Raw genomic sequence first — 19,295 nt, 5'->3', positions numbered from 1 at the left:
TAGCCGGGGCTTCCAAGCCCCTGAACCACATCTCCGGCTCGGGGCATCCCTTCGGTGTGTGTGTGTGTGTTTGTGTCTGTGTGTGTGAACTTGAAGCCGGCATGTCTTTCGGGGAGCTGCGAAGCGCAACGGGAAGCGCCGGCGGTTACAGCAGGTGCGACCGGCGTTGCAAGAAGCGCGAGGTCCAAACGCTGCGCTGCCTTTGCGGTCTGGCTTTCCTGGGGATGCTCTTCTTAGCTCTGCCGCTGCTCTACTTGCTGGAGCCAAAGATGCCGGGAAACCCGCGGAGGTAAGGAGCGGCTGTGCCGGTTGGCTTCGAGCCTCCCTTCTCCAGATGTGCTGGAAGGCGCCTTCGCTGGCCTTTGCCAGCTGGCTGGGACGGAGCGGACGCGCGCCTTTGCCTCGGAGGCATTTCATTCACTTACTTACTTATTGTGTTTTGTGTTAACACGCGCAAGGTAACAGGTATTGTTAGCGCAGGCATGGACGTTACCGCACGGGGAGGAAAAGAAGGAGGAGGATGGAGGAGATAATACAATACAATACAATACAATACAATACAATAGTAGAGTTGGAAGGGACCTTGGAGGTCTTCTAGTCCAACCCCCTGCCTAGGAAGGAAACCCTATACCGTTTCAGACAGATGGCTATCCAACATCTTCTTATGTTAGATGAAGGAGGAGAGGAGGAGGAGATGGATGAAGGGGGAAGAGGAGGAAGATAGACGGATATAAATAAGTATCGCATGGCCATGAACAAATATCTGGAAAAGCTTTTTTATTTTTATTTTCTTCCCTATATACAATTATAGGTAATGCATTCACATCGTTATTGTTCTTTTTTTCTTACATTCGCCGTTCTTATACATTTATCATTCCCTTTACAGGGTTATAATAAACCATTTGGGTTACTTTGTTTGCCATCCCATCTGCCCGTTTTCACACTCCCTTCTTTTCTCCCTCCCTTCGCTACTTTCTTCCTCCTTTCCTCTCCTTCTTCCCTTTCCTCTCCCCTACTCCTCTCTTCCTCTTCTCCTTCCTGCCCCCTTCTCCTCTCCCTTCCATCTTCCTCTCCTCGCCTCTATCTTCCTTCCCTCTTCTCCTCCTCTCTTCCTTTTTCTTTTCCATTGATGTAGGTGTCTCTTCCAGCTTAATTTTTTATTTTCTTGGGGTGGTATTTCCGCAGAATAGTTGAATATCGTTTCTTATTCCCTTTCCTTCTTTTATTCCCTTTCCTTCTCAAACCGATCTTGACTGTTATTTCCCCCCAATTGTATCTTACTTTTGAATATATGCTTATAGATTATTACTTTCTTCCTGATTTCCTCCCCTCTTTCGAGGGGAGGAAAGGGGGTCTTTTCTACTTGCTGGCGTATCATGTTGGTTCCATATCTTCCCCTTACTTTCTTTTCTAGCTTCCTTTCTCTAACCATTCATAAAATCTTCCCCATATCTTGAAGTACACCGATTCCTCTTTATCCTTTATTTCCAAGGTCAACAGGTTCATCTCTGCACAGTCTAGAATTGTTTTTTTTTAATTATCTCCTCTTCTGTTGGTACCATGAACACAGATCAATGGGGACAGTAGGACAGGGACGGTGGGCACGCTGGTGTGCTTATGCACGCCCCCTTTTATGGACCTCTTAGGAAACGTGTGAGATCCACAGTGGAAAGTTTTTAAGGTTAAAGATATGGGGGTTTGAGGAACTCACAATGGAAGTGTTCCAGGCATTGACCACTCTATGGTCAGTCAAGTTTTTAATCAAGTTTGTTTTTAATGTATTTATCCTTGTAGCAAAGGAGGAACGTAGAATATACATTCCAAGGTGGCTAGAGGGCAGGTGTAAAGCTTGAGGAAAGACTAAATAAAGAAGACGCAGGAGTTAGAAATTAACAATGTACAGGAAGAGATGAATAAACGTGTAGAAATGGAATGAAGGATTGTAAATTAAGGAATGTATATAATAGTATCATATGTATAGACAAAGAGAACTGAAACAAGGGGGGGGGGGAGAAGTACATTTACTATGGATGCATATTGGAAATGTTGTACAGAAGGAAATTGCAAAAAATATCTAAGGCAGGTTTTAGGAGAATAAAGGCCAGATGTGGATGGAAGCCCCGTTCCCCTTCTCTTGCTTTTCTCCTGCTAGTTGTCTTCATTTCCCAAACTCCAGCTTCAACTGGATTGGAGTCCATCCAGGGGTGAAATTCAGCAGGTTCTGACAGGTTCTGGAGAACCAATAGCAGAAATTTTGAGTAGTTCAGAGAACTGGCAAATCCCATCTCTGGCTGGCCCCAGAGTGGGGTGAGAATGGAGATTTTGCAGTATCCTTCCCCTGGAGAGGGGAGGGAATGGAGATTCTGCAGTATCCTTCCCCCAGGAGTGGGGAGGGAATGGGGATTTTGCAGTATCCTTCCCCCAGGAGTAGGGAGGGAATGGGGATTTTGCAGTATCCTTCCCCTGGAGAGGGGAGGGAATGGGGATTTTGCAGTATCCTTCCCCCAGGAGTAGGGAGGGAATGGGGATTTTGCAGTATCCTTCCCCCAGGAGTGGGGAGGGAATGGGGATTTTGCAGTATCCTTCCCCCAGGAGTGGGGAGGGAATGGGGATTTTGCAGTATCCTTTCCCCTGTCACGCCCACCAAGCCATGCCCACAGAACCGGTAGTAAAAAAAAGTTGAATTTCACCACTGCTTCAAGGTTCTTTCCAACTCTGTTAATCTGTGGCTTAGAGCATCTCGAGTGAACAATTTGGAAAGCAATCTTCCGTACGGCGTTGTGATGCATTGCTGGAATTGTAGCAATGGAGTAGAATTCTGGCCCTGAGTTGAACTGGTCTATAGCCAGAGGATCAGCTGTAGTTTTGAACTTTCCAAAATATTCCAGGGGTTATTTTTTTTTCTCCTCCCAAGAAAAGTTCAGAGATGTCTTCCCTGCTGCCAAGAAACATTGAATGATCCACCTTTGATGGATGGATAATTTCCTCTGATCTCATTTCCTCCCTCCCTGGAATGGATATGTGGTTTTTCCACTCTGCGAAAAAGCGACAGCCGGTTGTAAGAAGTTAGTTCATGCTTCGCTCTGCCAAAGGCCAAACAGGGGGAAACTACAAAACACTGTTGTGTTTAACTCAGCGAAATATGCGTCACGTAGAGTTGGACAGCTGTTGTTTTGCTGGGTCACGTATCCTCTAAAACTACCCGTCACTTTTTAAACTCGCACATGTTCATGTGTTTGCTTGCTAAGCGTTCCATCCTCCCTCGTCCCCCAAATGAAATGAAATTTACGATATCCTGCAGAGGAACAGTCGGAGAGACGTGAAAACCTTCAGCGAGCTAGCCCGGCCTGTTTTGAAAAGTAAACACTGATAGGCTGTGGGGTCCTTACAGCTCTCCGAGCTTGGTGGCTTTCTGGCAGGCGTCTCATTACCCAACGAGGTAGCCTCATCAGTGTTAGGGATTTGTGAAGGAGGAGGAGAGAGAGTTGGAAAGGCAGGGGGAGCTGGAGTTGGAGAGGGAGAAGGAGAAGGAGGCGAAGGAGAAAGGGAAGGGGAAGGAGTGGGAGTTGGAGTTGGGGAGGGAATTGGAGAGGGAGTTGGAAAGGAAGAGGGAGAAGGAGAGGGAGTTGGAGAGGGAGGGAGAAGGAGAGGATGTTGGAGTTGGAGAGGGAGGAGGAGAAGGAGGAATTGAGGTGGGAGAGGGAGTTGGAAAGGGAGAGGAAGAAGGAGAGGGAGTTGAAATTGAAGAGGGAGGAGGAGAAGGAGAAGGAGAAGGAGGAATTGAAGTGGGAGAGAGAGAGGAAAGGGAGAGGAAGAAGGAGAGGGAGTTGAAATTGAAGAGGGAGGAGGAGGAGGAGGAGGAGGAGGAGGAGGAGGAGGAGGAGGAGGAGGAGGAGGAGGAGGAGGAGGAGGAGGAGGAGGAGGAATTGAAGTGGGAGAGGGAGTTGGAAAGGGAGAGGAAGAAGGAGAGGGAGTTGACGTTGGAGAGGGAGGAAGAAATGGAGATAGAGATTGCAGACGTTTCATTCCCCAACTAGGTCACCCCATCCGTGCAGCTGATAGAGGGCTACAGCCCTCTGCATTATCATTCAATAGTTGGAGACACCGAGTGTGCGGATGAATCTTTTCAGTCCTCTCTATATTTTGGACTGTTCTCCTGAAAGCTGAATGCTTTGCCTCGACAACCGCTGTGGCATTTGGCCAGTTCAGAATGCTAATTTCAAGAGTCACGCTGCTTTTGTTATGACGGTTGGACCCGTCCCAGCTGCTGGCCGTTTGCCAAGGGTTTTAACCTTGTGTCTCAGAAATGTTGTGCAATGCCGACTCATTTCAGTGTTGCATCATCCACCATTCATTGCTGTACCATTGAGCTAATGTGCTGTATTCTACGAGGCCTTCAGAACTGTTCTCCATCTAAAGCAGGGGTGTCAAACTCAATTTCATTGAGGGCCACCTCAGGGTTGTGTTTGACCTTGGAAGGCTCTTTCTTTTCCCCTTCCTTCCTTCCTTCCTTCCTTCCTTCCTTCCTTCCTACCTGCCTGTGAAGTCTAAGTGCTATTGCTCTTTCCTTTCCCCTTCTGTTCTTTCTTTCTTCCTTCCTTCCTTCCTTCCTTCCTTCCTTCCTTCCTTCCTTTCTTTCTTTCTTTCTTCCCTTCTTCCTTCTTTCCTGCAAAGCGGTATATAAGCCTGCTATTGCTCTTTCTTTTCCCCTTCCTTCCTTCCTTTTTCCTTCTTTCCTTCCTTCTTTTTTCCTTCCCTCTTCCCTCTCCTTTCTTCTTCCTTCCCTTCTTTCCTTCTTTTCTTTGTTTTTCCTCTTTCCCTTCCTCCTTTCCTGTCCCTTCTTGCAGGCTCAAATGCAAAAGGAGGAGGAGGACGAAGACCAACGACAACTGTGGGGTCCTTGTTGCCCTCTGAGCTTGGTGGTTTTCTTGCAGGTGTCTCATGACCCAACTAGGGAACAACATCAATGCTTAGAAGAGAATAGGGTTTGTGGAGTGGAGGAGGAGGACGACGAAGACCAAGAGGAGGAAGAGGAGACTGTGGGGTCCTTGGTGTTCTCTGAGCTTGGTGGTTTTCTGGCAAGCGTTTCATAACCCAACTAGGGAACATCATCAGTGCTAGAAAGGAATGGGTTTGCTCTTTATTTAAATACAGTTCCTTCCAGCCCTGATGATGATGGTATTATCTATAGTAGCTGAGTAATAAAATGGTCAGAATAAAACAAGCGAGCCAAGTGCCAAGAAACCCACATTTCAGACAGCAGCTAAAATGAGTCATTTATTGATTGAGTTATAACCCACTAACATCCCCTGAAGGGTTGCTAATGTTGTTGAAGAATGTACTTAACCAGGAGGATTTTGAAATTCCTGGAAATCCCTTTCTAGGAACGTATGCAAGAGAGAGAGAAAAAATAACCCTAAATATTTATCCTAAATATTCTCCTTGCAAACTTCCCATGAAGAGCTGTGCCTTTTGAGAGGAAACCGCGAAGAACTGGCAAATAAAATCCCAGCAGGGGCAGGAAAAAGAACCTTAACGATTAAAAAAAAAAACCTGATCGCCCATTTGTGAGGCGTCCAATAAAAATGTTCCGAAAGGAACAGGCGGTGTTTATTTTAGCTATCGTGGGTTTATCGTTGGACTGTGAACGGGGCTTGGCTCACCAGGGCATGAATGGTTAGCGGTGTAGCTGATAAGGGAACTCTCCGATCTGATTGGCAACGATACCTTGGCTTCTCGGTTTCGTCCCCATCTGGCTGGGAGCAAATTGATGCTCTTCATCCAATCCATATAACTCTACTTTTAATAGGTAAAGATTCCCCTCGCACATATGTGCTAGCCATTCCTGACTCTACAACACTCCTCCAGGCCTTCCTGTCCTCTACCATCCTCCGGAGTCCATTTAAGCTCACGCCGACTGCTTCAGTGACTCCATCCAGCCACCTCCTTCTCTGCCGTCCCCTTCTTCTTCTTTTGACCTCCATCTTTCCCAGCATGAGGCTCTTCTCCAGGGAGTCCTTCTTCCTTCTCATCAGGTGGCCAAAGTCTTTGAGTTTCCTCTTCAGGATCTGGCCTTCTAAAGGATTTAGATTACTGCCTTGTCGTTGTGAAGGGGCTTGCAGTGAAGTTATGAGTTATGCCATGTAGGGCCAGGAGGACATAGCAAACAACTCTTGACAAAATGTGATCCACTGGAGAAGGAAATGGCAACTCACTCCAGTATCTTTGCCATGGAAACCCTATGGACAGTACCAAGTTCAACCCCTCTGCCTAGGCAGGAAACCCTACACCACTTCAGACAAATGGTTATCCCAACATCTTCTTAAAAACTTCCAGTGTTGGAGCATTCACAACTTCTGGAGGCAAGTTGTTCCACGGATGAATTGTTCTCACTGTCAGGAAATTTCTCCTTAGTTCTAAGTTGCTTCTCTCCTTGATTAGTTTCCACCCATTGCTTCTTCTCCTGCCCTCTGGTGCTTTGGAGAATAGCTCTTCTTTGTGGCAGCCCCTGAGTATTACTTCCCAGAAAGAGTAGTGAAAGCTTGGCACCAGCTTTCAGTGTCAAATCTAAGGTAAAGGTTCCCCTCACACATCTGTGCCAGTCGTTCCTGACTCTAGGGGGCGGTGCTCATCTCCGTTTCAAAGCCGAAGAGCCAGCGCTGTCCGAAGACGTCTCTGTGGCCATGTGACCGGCATGATTCAACGCCGAAGGCACACGGAATGCTGTTCCCTTCCCACCAAAAGGGGCTCCTATTTTTCGACTTGCATTTTTGACGTGCTTTCGGACTGCTAGGTTGGCAGAAGCTGGGACAAGTCACGGGAGCTCCCTCCGTTATGCGGCGCCAGGGATTCGAACCGCCGACCTTTCTAATTGACAAGCTCAGCGTCTTAGCCACTGAGCCACCGCGTCCCTACATTATAATCTAAGCTAATCCTCAAATCTGAAAGTCAGAAGTTGACTTCTCTTCCTTGTCTTGCTGTCTACTTGCTATCATGTCTGCCCTAAGCGTGCTCTGACTGAAGAGTGGGGAATGGAAGCATGAACTGAAGTTAGAGCTGAAGAAGCTTCTTGGGTGAGAAGCAAAACATCTTCACAGAAAAACCCCCGAAAAGTTCTCGAAAAAGCCCCTTTGAGAGAACTATGACCTGGATGACTGAGATTAATATCTCTAGACATCCTTCTGCATGGTGTACAGTACTTAGGGGAATAATTAGTCTTCCAAACCTCCCTCACAAACCTTTAAGTTATTCCAATTTAATTTCCCTCAGGAAGCAAAAACTTTGCTTCTTCTCCTTTTTCTCCCCCTCCTGCCCTTCTGGTTTTTATACCACAAGAGCGTTGCTTTGCTTTGTGAGTCAGCCTCTTTATATTTTAAAGCTGACCACAAGGCCATCACCGAATCGTTGCTGCTTCGTTCTCCTCGAAGTGGCCTCGGCAATTGGCTTGCGCCGTACATCTTTATTTATAAGCAACAGATGCTATTGCTTACACCAGACGCTAATTCCAGTAGATCAGCCAGCATTTACTGAACTTCGATGGACGAATCCAAGATAACTGGGTTGATTTGAAAAATGAAGCCTGCCAGGAGATGAGACCATGTCTCCCAGATGCTGTTTCGATCCAAGCACTGCCGGAAGACATGGTTTGTCTTGGCTACAGATTACTGAATAATACATAGAGGCATTAAGCTACAAAACATGGCTTACGAATCACGATTGGATGGACAGCCACAAACCAAGCAAACCACATTATTCCTTGGCCACAAATTGTATAGATGTAGCCGAAAACTAAGAACGCGGTGGCCCATTGGCTAAGACGCTGAGCTTGTCGATCAGAAAGGTCGGCACTTCGGCGGTTCGAATCCCCAGCGCCGCGTAACGGAGTGAGCTCCCGTGACTTGTCCCAGCTTCTGCCAACCTAGCAGTCCGAAAGCACGTCAAAAATGCAAGTGGAAAAATAGGAACCGCCTTTGGTGGGAAGGGAACAGCACTCTGTGTGCCTTTGGCATTGAGTCATGCCGGCCACATAACCACAGAGACGTCTTCAGACAGTGCTGGCTCTTCGGTTTTGAAACGGAGATGAGCACTGCCCCCTAGAGTCAGGAACGACTAGCCCAGATGTGCAAGGGGAACCTTTACCTTTACCTTAGCCAAAAACTAGCAGCGCTTCCCTAAGCTTTTTATAAATATTGGGTCTGGAAAGATTTGGGTGCAAGACTTATCTTTAAATTGACATATTGTCAATACAATCTTCTCCAAGATTCCCCAGAGCACTTCCTTAAGGCAGAACAACAAGCAATCGATGGAAACTAATCAAGGAGAGAACCAACCTAGAACTAAGAAGATATTTCCTGACAATGAGAACAATTAATTATTAGATTATCTTGCCTCCAGAAGTTGTGGATTCTTCAACACTGGAGGTGTTTAAGAAGAGATTAGACAACCACTGGTCTGAAATAGTATAGGGTTTCCTGCTTGAGCAGGGGGTTGGACTAGAAGACCTCCAAGGCCCCTTCCAATTCTATTATTGAGTTAATATTCTATTTTTTTTCAATTACTAAATCAAACAGCTTACAAATAGTGGCTGGAGTTGAATTCAATTACACTCTAAAACACACTTTAGAATAGCTAGAAAAAATGAAGCTGCTGTCCCAAAGGGAAGAAAAATTTGGGCAAATGGGAATTTTGATTTTGGCGGCGCAGTGGCTCAGACGCTTAAGACGCTGAGCTTGTCATCTGGAAAAGCCAATAGCCCAGGTTCGAGGCCCGAGCGTCACACACAATGGAGTGAGCTCCTGTCCTCATCCCAGCTCCTGGCAACCTAGCAGTTCCAAAGCATGCAAATGCGAGTAGATAAACAGGTACCACTTTGGTGGGAAGGTAACAGCGCTCCCTGTAGTCGGCCACAAGTAGCGAAGTAAAATCCACAGAGACCCGTATCCGGTATTAAGGAATAGGGGTGATCGGGATGTTGGAGTTGACAAAAATTTTATTCCATTCCGCAAGACGCCAGTTCATTCTGCTGTGAGTTGGACTGTTATATCAAGCAACTTTTAGCCTCACTCTTTCTACAGTGCCACACCCCAAATCTCTCTGTTTGTGTAGGCTGGGATATAATCATTCCGGAAATTCTCTGCAAAAGAATTTAACCACAGCAAGATTCCTTTCTGTAGAACAGCATGTTGATTCTACTGTCTACTAGTTCTTGGACAGATGGAATATGTATATACATATATTATATGTATTGTGTCACAACCCCTGGTATGCCCAAATATGTAACACAAATACATACCTATTTCTCTGGTTCAGCTGATAAGGAGGAGAGCCTGTGGCTTAGTGGCTTATAAATCTGCCTAATATGTAACACAGGCCAGGTTCAAATCCCAGTAAGGGTATGGCTAGCTGATGAGAGCTAAATAGCTTGAAATAGATCTATACTAGTCTCCCTTTATTTATTTATCAGCACAAATACAACATATATATATATATATATATATATATATATATATATATATATATATATATATATATATATATATATATATATATATATATATATATATATATATATATATATATATATATATATATATATATATATATATATATATATATATATATATATATATATATATATATATGATAGATAGATGATAGATAGATGATAGATAGATAGATGATATAGATATAGATGTATATATATAGTCTTCATAGAAGTAAAAATGTTCCAGGGGCAACCTCTGAGAAAAATATCTATTTTGTGAGGGTTCCAAGTAACACCCACAACGAGGGGTGTTGGGGTGGGGAGTGGCCTGTCATATTTTAGACCAGTAAGCACTGAAGTTAATCCAAAACATTTTATTTGATTGTCAACTGACAGTCCAATTGCTGCAGATTAGCACAAAGTGCTATTTTTCCCGGGAGGTCTTTGGGTGCTGTCTAAACTTGGTAATTTTCTTTATTTTTTTAATATATTTTTTATTGTTTTATATCATACATTTCCTTTCTATGTTGAGCAGTGTGTTCTCTAGGTGTCCAAGATTAACACACACACACACACACACACACACACACACACGAGCAGACAGACATTGCAATCTCCAGAATTCAAAATATATTACCCACTTAGCTTTCGTTAGCCTCTGCTAACATCATCAGAGTGTAAAAACTACCATTGAAGAGATATCTGCCTTTATACATCATTAATCAATTTGGCCATTGTGCCCATGGTAGGCTCATCCGCCCACTTCCCACCTGTAATGAGCTTTGTCGTTTTGACTCTGGCGATGTTAGCAGAGGCTAACAAAAGCTAAGTGGGTAATATATTTTAAGTTCCGGAGATCCCAATGTCTGTCTCTTCTTTTATAACTACACCTGGAAACCATATTTTTAGAATAATTTGATATACCCTGTTTCTCCAAAAATAAGACCTCCCCGGATAATAAGCCCACTCTGGCTTTTCAGTGCATGTGCTAAAATAAGCCCTCCCCAAAAATATTGCAACACAGCAGCAGCCAGGAGGTGACCACGCTCGCCGCGTCCTGCACCTCAAAAATAAAAGACCTTCCCAAAAATAAGGCCAAGTGCTTATTTTGGGGGTCTTATTTTCTGTCTTATTTTCGGGGAAACACAGTGTGTGTGTGTAAACAAAAATGCGGTAATATATATATTGAATGTTCAGTTAACTAGTTTTCATGTTTAATGAATAAAATAATAATCATAATACACTGACAATCCAAACTGCCGACTTTGCAACAAAAAAGTCAAAACTGACCGAAAATGAGAAGGTGAAGATCTTGTGGGAAACCGCTGAACTGTTGACCTTTCTGATTGACAAGCTCAGCATCTTAGCCTTTGAGCCACTGTGTCCCTTAATAATAATATAATAAATACAATAATAGAATAAGAGGGACATGGTGGCTCGGTGGCTCAGTGGCTCAGACGCTGAGCTTGTTGATCAGAAAGGTCGGCAGTTCAGCGGTTCAAATCCCTAGTGCCGTGTAACGGAGGGAGCTCCTGTGACTTGTCCCAGCTTCTGCCAACCTAGCAGTTCGAAAGCATGCAAAAAACGCGAGTAGAGAAATAGGAACCACCTTTGGTGGGAAGGAAACAGTGCTCCGTGCGCCTTCGGCATTGAGTCATGCCGGCCACATGACCACGGAGACGTCTTCGGGCAGCGCTGGCTCTTTGGCTTTTAAACGGAGATGAGCAGCGCCCCCTAGAGTCGGGAACGACTAGCACATAAGGGGAGGGGAATGGCTTTCTTTTACACTCAAATAGTGAGGGGAAAAAAAGCAAGTTCAATTGATTCTAGCCACAGGCAAGCTTACTACCTCGCCTCAGCGCTCCAGACAAGGGCCTCAAATCATTTCCATTTCATGAACATCTTTGACCTTTGGCTTCCTTTCTCAAATTGGCCATGTTCTCACATCTGTCTGTCTGTCCGGAAGAGGGATGGGGTTGAAACAACGATACGATTTTTCAATTCAGTAATGAGGTCTGGGTGGGGGCCGGCATGAGTCAACGTCTGGATTTTGTTTGGCCAGAGGAATATCGAGGATCCGAGCAGGCCGATGTTGATATCTCTCTTTCCTCTTTTGCAGACCCTGGTGGAAAGCATGCCCGCCGCCCAAAAACAGCATGGGAACTCACTTTGCAAGCACTGTGGTGAGTTTACCCCTTGCTGTGCATCGCTGACTCTTGACTTCCGCTTTCCAAGTGGGGGGGGGAGAACCCTTAGGGCAGTAATGTTAGTACCACTTTATTTATACGCTTGGAACATTGCGTCCAATTTTGGTCACCACAAGGTAAACAAGATGTGGAGACTCTAGAAAGAGCGCAGAGAAGAGCAAGAAAGAGGATGAGGGGACTGGAGACTGAAACATATGAAGAACGGTTGCAGGAACTGGGTATGTCTAGTTTAATGAAAAGAAGGACTAGGGGAGACATGATAGCAGTTTTCCGATATCTCAAGGGTTGCCACAAAGAAGAGGGAGTCAACCTGTTCTCCATTCATCGTGGTGACCAAAACTGCATTCAGTTTTGGTTGCCACGATGTAGAAAAGACGTGGAGACTCTAGAAAGAGTGCAGAGAAGAGCAACAAAGAGGATTAGAGGACTGGAGGATAAAACATATGAAGAACGGTTGCAGGAACTAGGTATGTCTGGTTTAATGAAAAGAAAGACTAGAGGAGACATGGCAGCAGTCTTCCAATATCTCAGGGGCTGCCACAAAGAAGAGGGAGTCAAACTATTCTCCAAAGCATTTGAGGGTAGAACAAGAAGCAATGGGTGGAAACTAATCAAGGAGAGAAGCAATCTAGAACTGAGGTGAAATTTCCTGACAGTTATAACAATTAATTAGTGGAACAGAAGTTGCCTCCAGAAGTTGTGAATGCCCCAACACTGGAAGTCTTTAAGAAGATGTTGGCTAGCCATTTGTCTGAAACAGTATAGGGTTTCTTGCCTAGGCAGGGGGTTGGACTAGAAGACCTTCAAGGTCCCTTCCCACTCTGCTATTCTGTTAGGACGTCTCTCGGGTCACTGCAGGGAAAGACAAATGATTTGGCAAAGGGAGATTGATTGATTGATTGATTAAATTCATATGCCACCCATCTTACCACTGGGGTAACTCTGGGCAACTTACACAACATAGCATGTGAGAACAAGTAGAAGATTATTCTTTGGAAGATATTAAGGAAGCGAAGTTGTGGTCAGCTCCATCCAGATGCTTTATGGTCAGAAAGAATTTTGTTGTGGTTTTGTGCAAGAACCACACCAGGAATTAAATATTTGAGCTGAACAACCAGCATTTTTAAAAAAATTAAAATTCCAGAGCAGAAATACCTCATGGAGCTTAACTGAGATGACAAAACTGACAGCTCAGCTTACTATCTTGGCTAAATGTCTTGTGACTTGGAGACCAGGGTTAGATTTCCTTACAAGATAAGGAAGAGAAGTCAACTTCTGACTTTCAGATTTGAGGATTAGTTTAGATTTGATGTAGGTACGTGGTGGCTCAGTGGCTAGGACGCTGAGCGTGTCGATCAGAAAGGTCGGCAGTTCGGCGGTTCAACTCCCTAATGCCGCGTAACGGAGTGAGCTCCCGTGACTTCTCCCAGCTTCTGCCAACCTAGCAGTTCGAAAGCCCGCTTAAAATTGCAAGTAGATAAATCGCCTGCAGAAGTTGTGAATGCCCCAACACTGGAAGTTTTTAAGAAAATGTTGGATAACCATTTGTCTGAAGTGGTGTAGGGTTTCCTGCCAAGGCAGGGGGGTTGGACTAGAAGACCTCCAAGGTCCCTTCTGACCCTGTTATTCTATTCTATTCTATCCTGTTCTATCATGTCCTAACCCTATTCATTTCCTCTAAAATCTTGCCCAGGTTTCCGAAGGAAATAGGAGGCCTTTCCCTTGTCTGGAGACATTTGAGGGAGGCTCAATTCTATTCTTTTCTATTCCATTCCATTCTATTCTATTCTATGGGTTCTCTGCCTAAGCAGGGGGTTGGACTAAAAGACCTCTAATGTACCTTCTAACTCTGTTATTCTATTCCATCATTACCTAATTACGACATAGCCATGATTCAATAGATTTTTAGCAGAATAACTGAATTCTCTCGATTCCACAAAGGGAAGTGATACTGCTCAGGAGAATGAACTCACTTCAATCATTACGAAATACTATTTCTAGCCTCTTCCACTGGGGCAAGCAGATGCTATTTTAGGTTCTGAGTCTCATGAATGGAATTGAATAATAAATAATGGAACAATGTCATGGTCAGCCCAAGCCAGCTGGACTGAAGACACAATTTCCCTTCGCTCAAAAAGGAGGAGGGCTGTCAGATAAAAGATGCTTTGCAGATGTTTCTCCAATGAATGTTGCGGTTTTCAGATCCGAGGGTTGAAAGGGAGGAAGTCAAGTTTTGCTGGTACAGAATTCACATAAATGCCTGAGAGGAATCAGGAGTCGGCCTTAGAAAAGCAAGCAAAGGGAAAATGTCAACTTCCTGGCGCGTCTTCTAAAGTATAATTGCAAGAATAACAGATGTACCAATAAAGGAGAATCTTCGTCGCTCGAGGTTGAAATGAGGATTCCTCAGTGTTCTCTGAAGCTGCATGTTTTCTTGCACTTGTTTCATGATGCAACTAGGTAGCATCATCAGTGGGAGGAGGAGGAGGAGGAGGAGGAGGAGGAGGAGGAGGAGGAGGAGGAGGAGGAGGAGGAGGAGGAGGAGGAGGAGGAGGAGGAGGAGGCAGCCTATGGGGACTTGTTGCTCTCTGAACTTTCATTACAGTCATTTCATTACCCAACTTGGTAGTATCATCAGTGCGAGGAGGACAACTAGGACTATGGGGGACTTGTTGCTCTCTAAACCTGGTTGTTTTCTTACAGACGTTTCATTACCCAACTAGGTAACATCATCAGTATTAAAAGGATTGAAAAGATAAGATAGATAAGATAACCTGTATTGACATTTTTTTCTATACATATGCACACACATACACATATGCTGTAGATAGATAGATAGATAGATAGATAGATAGATAGATAGATAGATAGATAGATAGATAGATAGATAATAGATGATAATGATAGATGTTAGATAGATAGATAGATAGATAGATAGATGATAGATAGATAGATAGATAGATAGATAGATAGATAGATAGATAGATGATAGATAGATGAGAGAGATATTACAATAGATAGAAAGATAGATAGATGATATAGATAGATAGATGATAGATAGATAGATAGATAGATAGATAGATAGATAGATGATAGATAGATAGACAGACAGACAGACAGACAGACAGACAGACAGACAAGGTAGGTAGGTAGGTAGGTAGGTAGGTAGGTAGGTAGGTAGGCAGACAGACTAGATAGACTAGGTAGGTAGGTAGATAGACTAGATAGATAGATAGATAGATAGATAGATAGATAGATAGATAGATAGATAGATAGATGATAGATAGATAGATAAATAGATAGATAGATGATAGATAGATGATAGATAGATAGATAAATAGATAGATAGATGATAGATAGATGATAGATAGATGATGATAGATAGATAGATAGATAGATAGATAGATAGATAGATAGATGATAGATAGATGAGAGAGATATGATAGATTGAGATTAGAAGGGTGTGTGTGTGTGTGTGTCTGTGTGTGTGTGTGTTTGTGTACACATATGCATATATATTAATTACAGCCCATTTTGAATACATAGTGGAAAAAAGAATCTCGAGAGTTGAGAAGGCTGATGCTACATGGTTCAAAGCTATTTCAAAATCTAATTCTTCTGCTTTGGATACCACGAAATGTCCAGCCGGAAGGTGACAAAGGAAACCAGTCACGGAGAGGATATGTAGCGTCCCAGACAATACTGCAGGCCAAAGACAAGCATCGCTTTTACGTCATTTCCTGAATAGAAGGACGTAAACTTCCAGTGATCTTTTCTGCTGTCCTCACCACTCTCTGCACAGCCTTCCTGTCCAAAGCAGAAATACACAGTAATAGCCACCCCCACTCCTTTCTAGTACTGATGATGTTGCCTAATTGGGTAATGTGATGTCTGCAAGAAAACAACCAAGATCAGAGAGCACCAACAGATGGAAGCAACTCAAATATTAAATCCAGTTAACAAGGGTAACATTCCTGCAGTATGGAATTGTGTAGTTTTGATCAAAAAGGAAAGCTGAGGTTTCAATATCACAATTAGATATTCAAACATAGTCTATGGGTAGCGGAGAATAAGTGTAGCCGTAACAATATCCCTCGATTTCTTAATATCTATATGTCCTAAAATCAGCGGTGCATCTGTGATTTATACGGAAGTTATCTTCTGGAGTTTTATCCGAACGCAGTTGCAAATCTAGTCCTGGGATTAGATGTTCAGAGACATTATTCTGCTGCCTTAACATCTTTTCTTCTCTTTTACATTTCAGATTCCACAATCCAGCCAAGCATTTATGCACGAGGTAAATGTTTTAGCAAGGCGACAAAGTCCAATTCTGTTAGTTGGTATTCTGCACCGGGGTCTGTCTAGCGCAGGAGGGTTCAAACTCAATTTCATTGAGGGCCACATCAGGGTTTTGTTTGACCTTAGGGGGGCAGGGGTGAGTGGGGGGAAAAAATCTGCCTCTGCTTCTGCCTCCTAGCAATTTGCTTCCACCAGCAAACAGCCTCCTTTCAGTTGTAGTTTCAGCACAGCCAGATTAGCATAAGCAGCTGATTGTTGGGCCACCTGACAATCAGCTGTTTCAGGCTGCAGGGATTGCCATAGCCTATTGCCGCCTCCACAGGCCCCATTTTTGCCCTCTGCATGCCCCGTTTTCCGCCTGTTCTGGGCAGCGGGGATTGGAATAGGCAGAAAATGAGGCACTTGGAGACCGAAAATGGGCTGCGCAGAGGTCAAAAATGGGATGCAATAGGCAATGGCAATTCCTGTAGTCTGAAACAGCTGATGGTAAGGAGGTCGATCCAACCAACAATCAGCTGCTTGTGCTAATCAAGCTGTGCTGAAACTGAAACAAGCTGTTTGCTCTTTGCTACGAGGAGGCAAATTGCTGGGAGGCAGAGGCCAAAGGATGGGGGCTGGCGGGGGGGGGGGCTACATTCGTTGTATAAGATGCACCCAAATTTTCACCCTCTTTTAGGGGGAGAAGTGCATCTTATACTCCGAAAAATACGGTAAGTATGAAGTGAGGTCCACGGAAGTCAATTTGTGACTGAAACTGTGAAAAATTGTAGCTGAGACAACTGAATCAGGTGGGGCATTCCCGACGCATATTATTGTGATTAAAACAGAAAAAGTCCTTTACAGGTAAAACATTGTGTTCTGACCCAGGCTTCCTTAGACAGCAAGAAGCAAAGTCTTGGTCCCGAAAAAAACCTGCTTTATTTACGCCACTGTGAATTCCTTTCATTCACAGTCAGCAAGGCTTTAGCAAACAGTCTTTCAGAGGAATGTTTATCCACACGCACCTTATCTTCTTCAGAGCGCCGCAAACACAGGGAAAAGCAAAACTAGGCACAGAGTCTCTTATAATCCCAAACCGAACTTTCCAGACCAAAATGAACAAATTGTTTCCTGCAAAAGCTCAATCCCCATTTGCTCCTCCTTTGTTTCCTCTGGAAGGGGCCAATCACCTCCAAGGTGTGGCTTTACTCCTAAGTCAACCCTGTTTTCTTAGTTGTTCTTGTCTTCTGGCCGCTCTGCGCATGCGCACACCGGGAACAGGCTGTAGCTGTTCTTCTGCCTCACTGCTGTCTAGCTCCCTCTCTGCCTCCGAAGCAGAGCCCTCGTCTGAGCTTTCCTCAGCCCCCAGGACTGGCCCATGTTCCTCCCCAACCCTCCTCACTCTCCGACTCTGCTGCCAGCTCTTCTTCTGACCGGCACAACACTCTGCTACGTACAATTTTGTCTGCAATACCTAGGTCTGACCCCCCCCCCCCAAGCGACGCGGTTCGAAGTTACCCAAAACTTGCCAATAAGCTCGGTTTCCTTCTCTTTGTTCCACAGCCAACTCTAATGTCTCTCAGAGCAAATGCGTGGACAGTATTTGGATGAGTTCAAGCCTCCTTTGGAACATTCAATCCGAAGTGGGCCACTTCCAACTGGACAAGGAAAATATTTCGCTCGTCATCCCCAAAGATGGAAGATATTTCGTGTACTCTCAAGTGACATTTTCCTGCTTTCGGTGCAATTGCGAAGAAGACAGTTGCTGCGGGATGAAATCTAGGAGCGGGAAAAACGTGTGGCAGGAGATGTGGTACAAAACTTCAGGGTATGAGAAATCTAAGTGGATACGCTTCCTCATGTCCACCAGTTCCATGGAGACCAACTCGATTAAAAGCGTTTATGTAGGAGGTATCAGGTTATTGCAGAAAGGGGACATGGTTAAGGTGAATGTTTCCCATCCTGGATTGGTAGAGCCAAATCAGTATTACACCTTTTTTGGTGCGTATTTCGTTAGCTAAAGAGAGGAATCCCTCAACCGCGTAGCATGAGTGACAGGGTTGGATTGGAGTCAGTGGGAGGGTTGGGGTAAACTCGGTACCGTTGAAAACAAAGGGGAAAAATTGAAAGGAATCTCAGGGCTAAGACAACTCTCCCCCCCCCCATCCCGTCGGAAATCCTCCTCGCTTCTGCCCGCGAAGGAGAGCCAGAGAAAGTCGGGAGGTCCAATCGGGTAGTTCTCGACTTACAGCAGTGCGTTTAGCCGACCGTCGAAAGCTACAATGGGCACTGAAGAAAAGGGTCTCGTGAGTCCATAATTTTTTACACTTTGCGACCGTTGCATCATCCCCACGCCCGTGTGGTCGGAATTCAGGCTCTTGACCACGGATTCGTGTTTATGACGGTTGCAGTGTCCCTGGACTCGTGTGATCCCCTTTTGGTTGACTTGGCCTTCCGTCCTTCTGAGGTCGGTAAAACGAGGACCCAGATTGTTGGGGAGGGGAGGGGGAGAAATAGGATGACTCTGTAAACCACTTAGAGAGGGCTGCAAAGCACTGCGAAGTGGTATATAAGTCTAAGGGCTTTTGCTATTGCTATTGCTATTGCTCCTTCCTTCCTTCCTTCCTTCCTTCCTTCCTTCCTTCCTTCCTTCCTTCCTTCCTTCCTTCCTTCCTTCCTTCCTTCCTTCCTTCCTGCAAAGCGGTATATAGGCCTAAGTGCTATTGCTATTGCTCTTTCTTTTCCCCTTCCTTTCTTCCCTTCTTCCTTCCTTCCTTCCTTCCTGCAAAGCGGTATATAGGCCTAAGTGCTATTGCTATTGCTCTTTCTTTTCCCCTTCCTTTCTTCCCTTCTTCCTTCCTTCCTTCCTTCCTGCAAAGCAGTATATAGGCCTAAGTGCTATTGCTATTGCTCTTTCTTTTCCCCTTCCTTTCTTCCCTTCTTCCTTCCTTCCTTCCTTCCTTCCTTTCTTCCCTTCTTCCTTCCTTCCTTCCTTCCTGCAAAGCGGTATATAGGCCTAAGTGCTATTGCTATTGCTCTTTCTTTTCCCCTTCCTTTCTTCCCTTCTTCCTTCCTTCCTTCCTTCCTTCCTGTGAAATCTAAATGCTATTGCTAGTGCTCTTCCCTTTCTTTCTTTCTTTCTCTTTCTTTCTTTCTTCCTTCCTCCCTCCCTCCCTCCCTTCCTACCTGCAAAGCGGTATATAAGCCTAAGTGCTATTGCTATTGCAGGTGGTGAAATGGGGGCGAAAGCTCAGCTAACCACCATCTGGCTCAGCAACGGTCGTAAGTCAAGGACTACCTGTGTTTCATAGAAAAGGAAGCTTCTT

At 44.7% G+C, this 19,295-nt stretch overlaps 1 protein-coding gene across 1 annotated transcript; it reads left to right on the top strand.

The window, feature by feature from the left end:
* The first annotated feature begins 60 nt into the window (after positions 1-60).
* LOC309399577 (uncharacterized protein) lies at positions 61-18,745 on the top strand. The gene is made up of 4 exons (XM_081967522.1): positions 61-289; positions 11,604-11,667; positions 15,956-15,988; positions 17,533-18,745. Exons 1-4 carry the CDS (start codon positions 102-104, stop codon positions 17,578-17,580), a joined length of 333 nt encoding a protein of 110 aa, XP_081823648.1. The 5' UTR covers positions 61-101; the 3' UTR covers positions 17,581-18,745.
* The last annotated feature ends 550 nt before the right edge of the window (positions 18,746-19,295 follow it).

This window comes from Natrix helvetica (assembly GCF_964273705.1).
Source record: "Natrix helvetica genome assembly, chromosome: 15".
Lineage (NCBI taxonomy): Eukaryota > Metazoa > Chordata > Lepidosauria > Squamata > Natricidae > Natrix > Natrix helvetica.
The sequence above is the reverse complement of the archived record's forward strand: the minus strand, read 5'-3'. Positions and strand labels throughout refer to the sequence as shown.

Bases quoted from the DNA above. Each gene is read 5' to 3' on its own strand.
- LOC309399577 (XM_081967522.1), top strand. From the start codon at position 102: ATGTCTTTCGGGGAGCTGCGAAGCGCAACGGGAAGCGCCGGCGGTTAC. The intron at 290-11,603 runs GTAAGGAGCGGC...CCTCTTTTGCAG, and splicing joins ATGCCGGGAAACCCGCGGAG to ACCCTGGTGGAAAGCATGCC. The intron at 15,989-17,532 runs GTAAATGTTTTA...TTTGTTCCACAG, and splicing joins GCCAAGCATTTATGCACGAG to CCAACTCTAATGTCTCTCAG.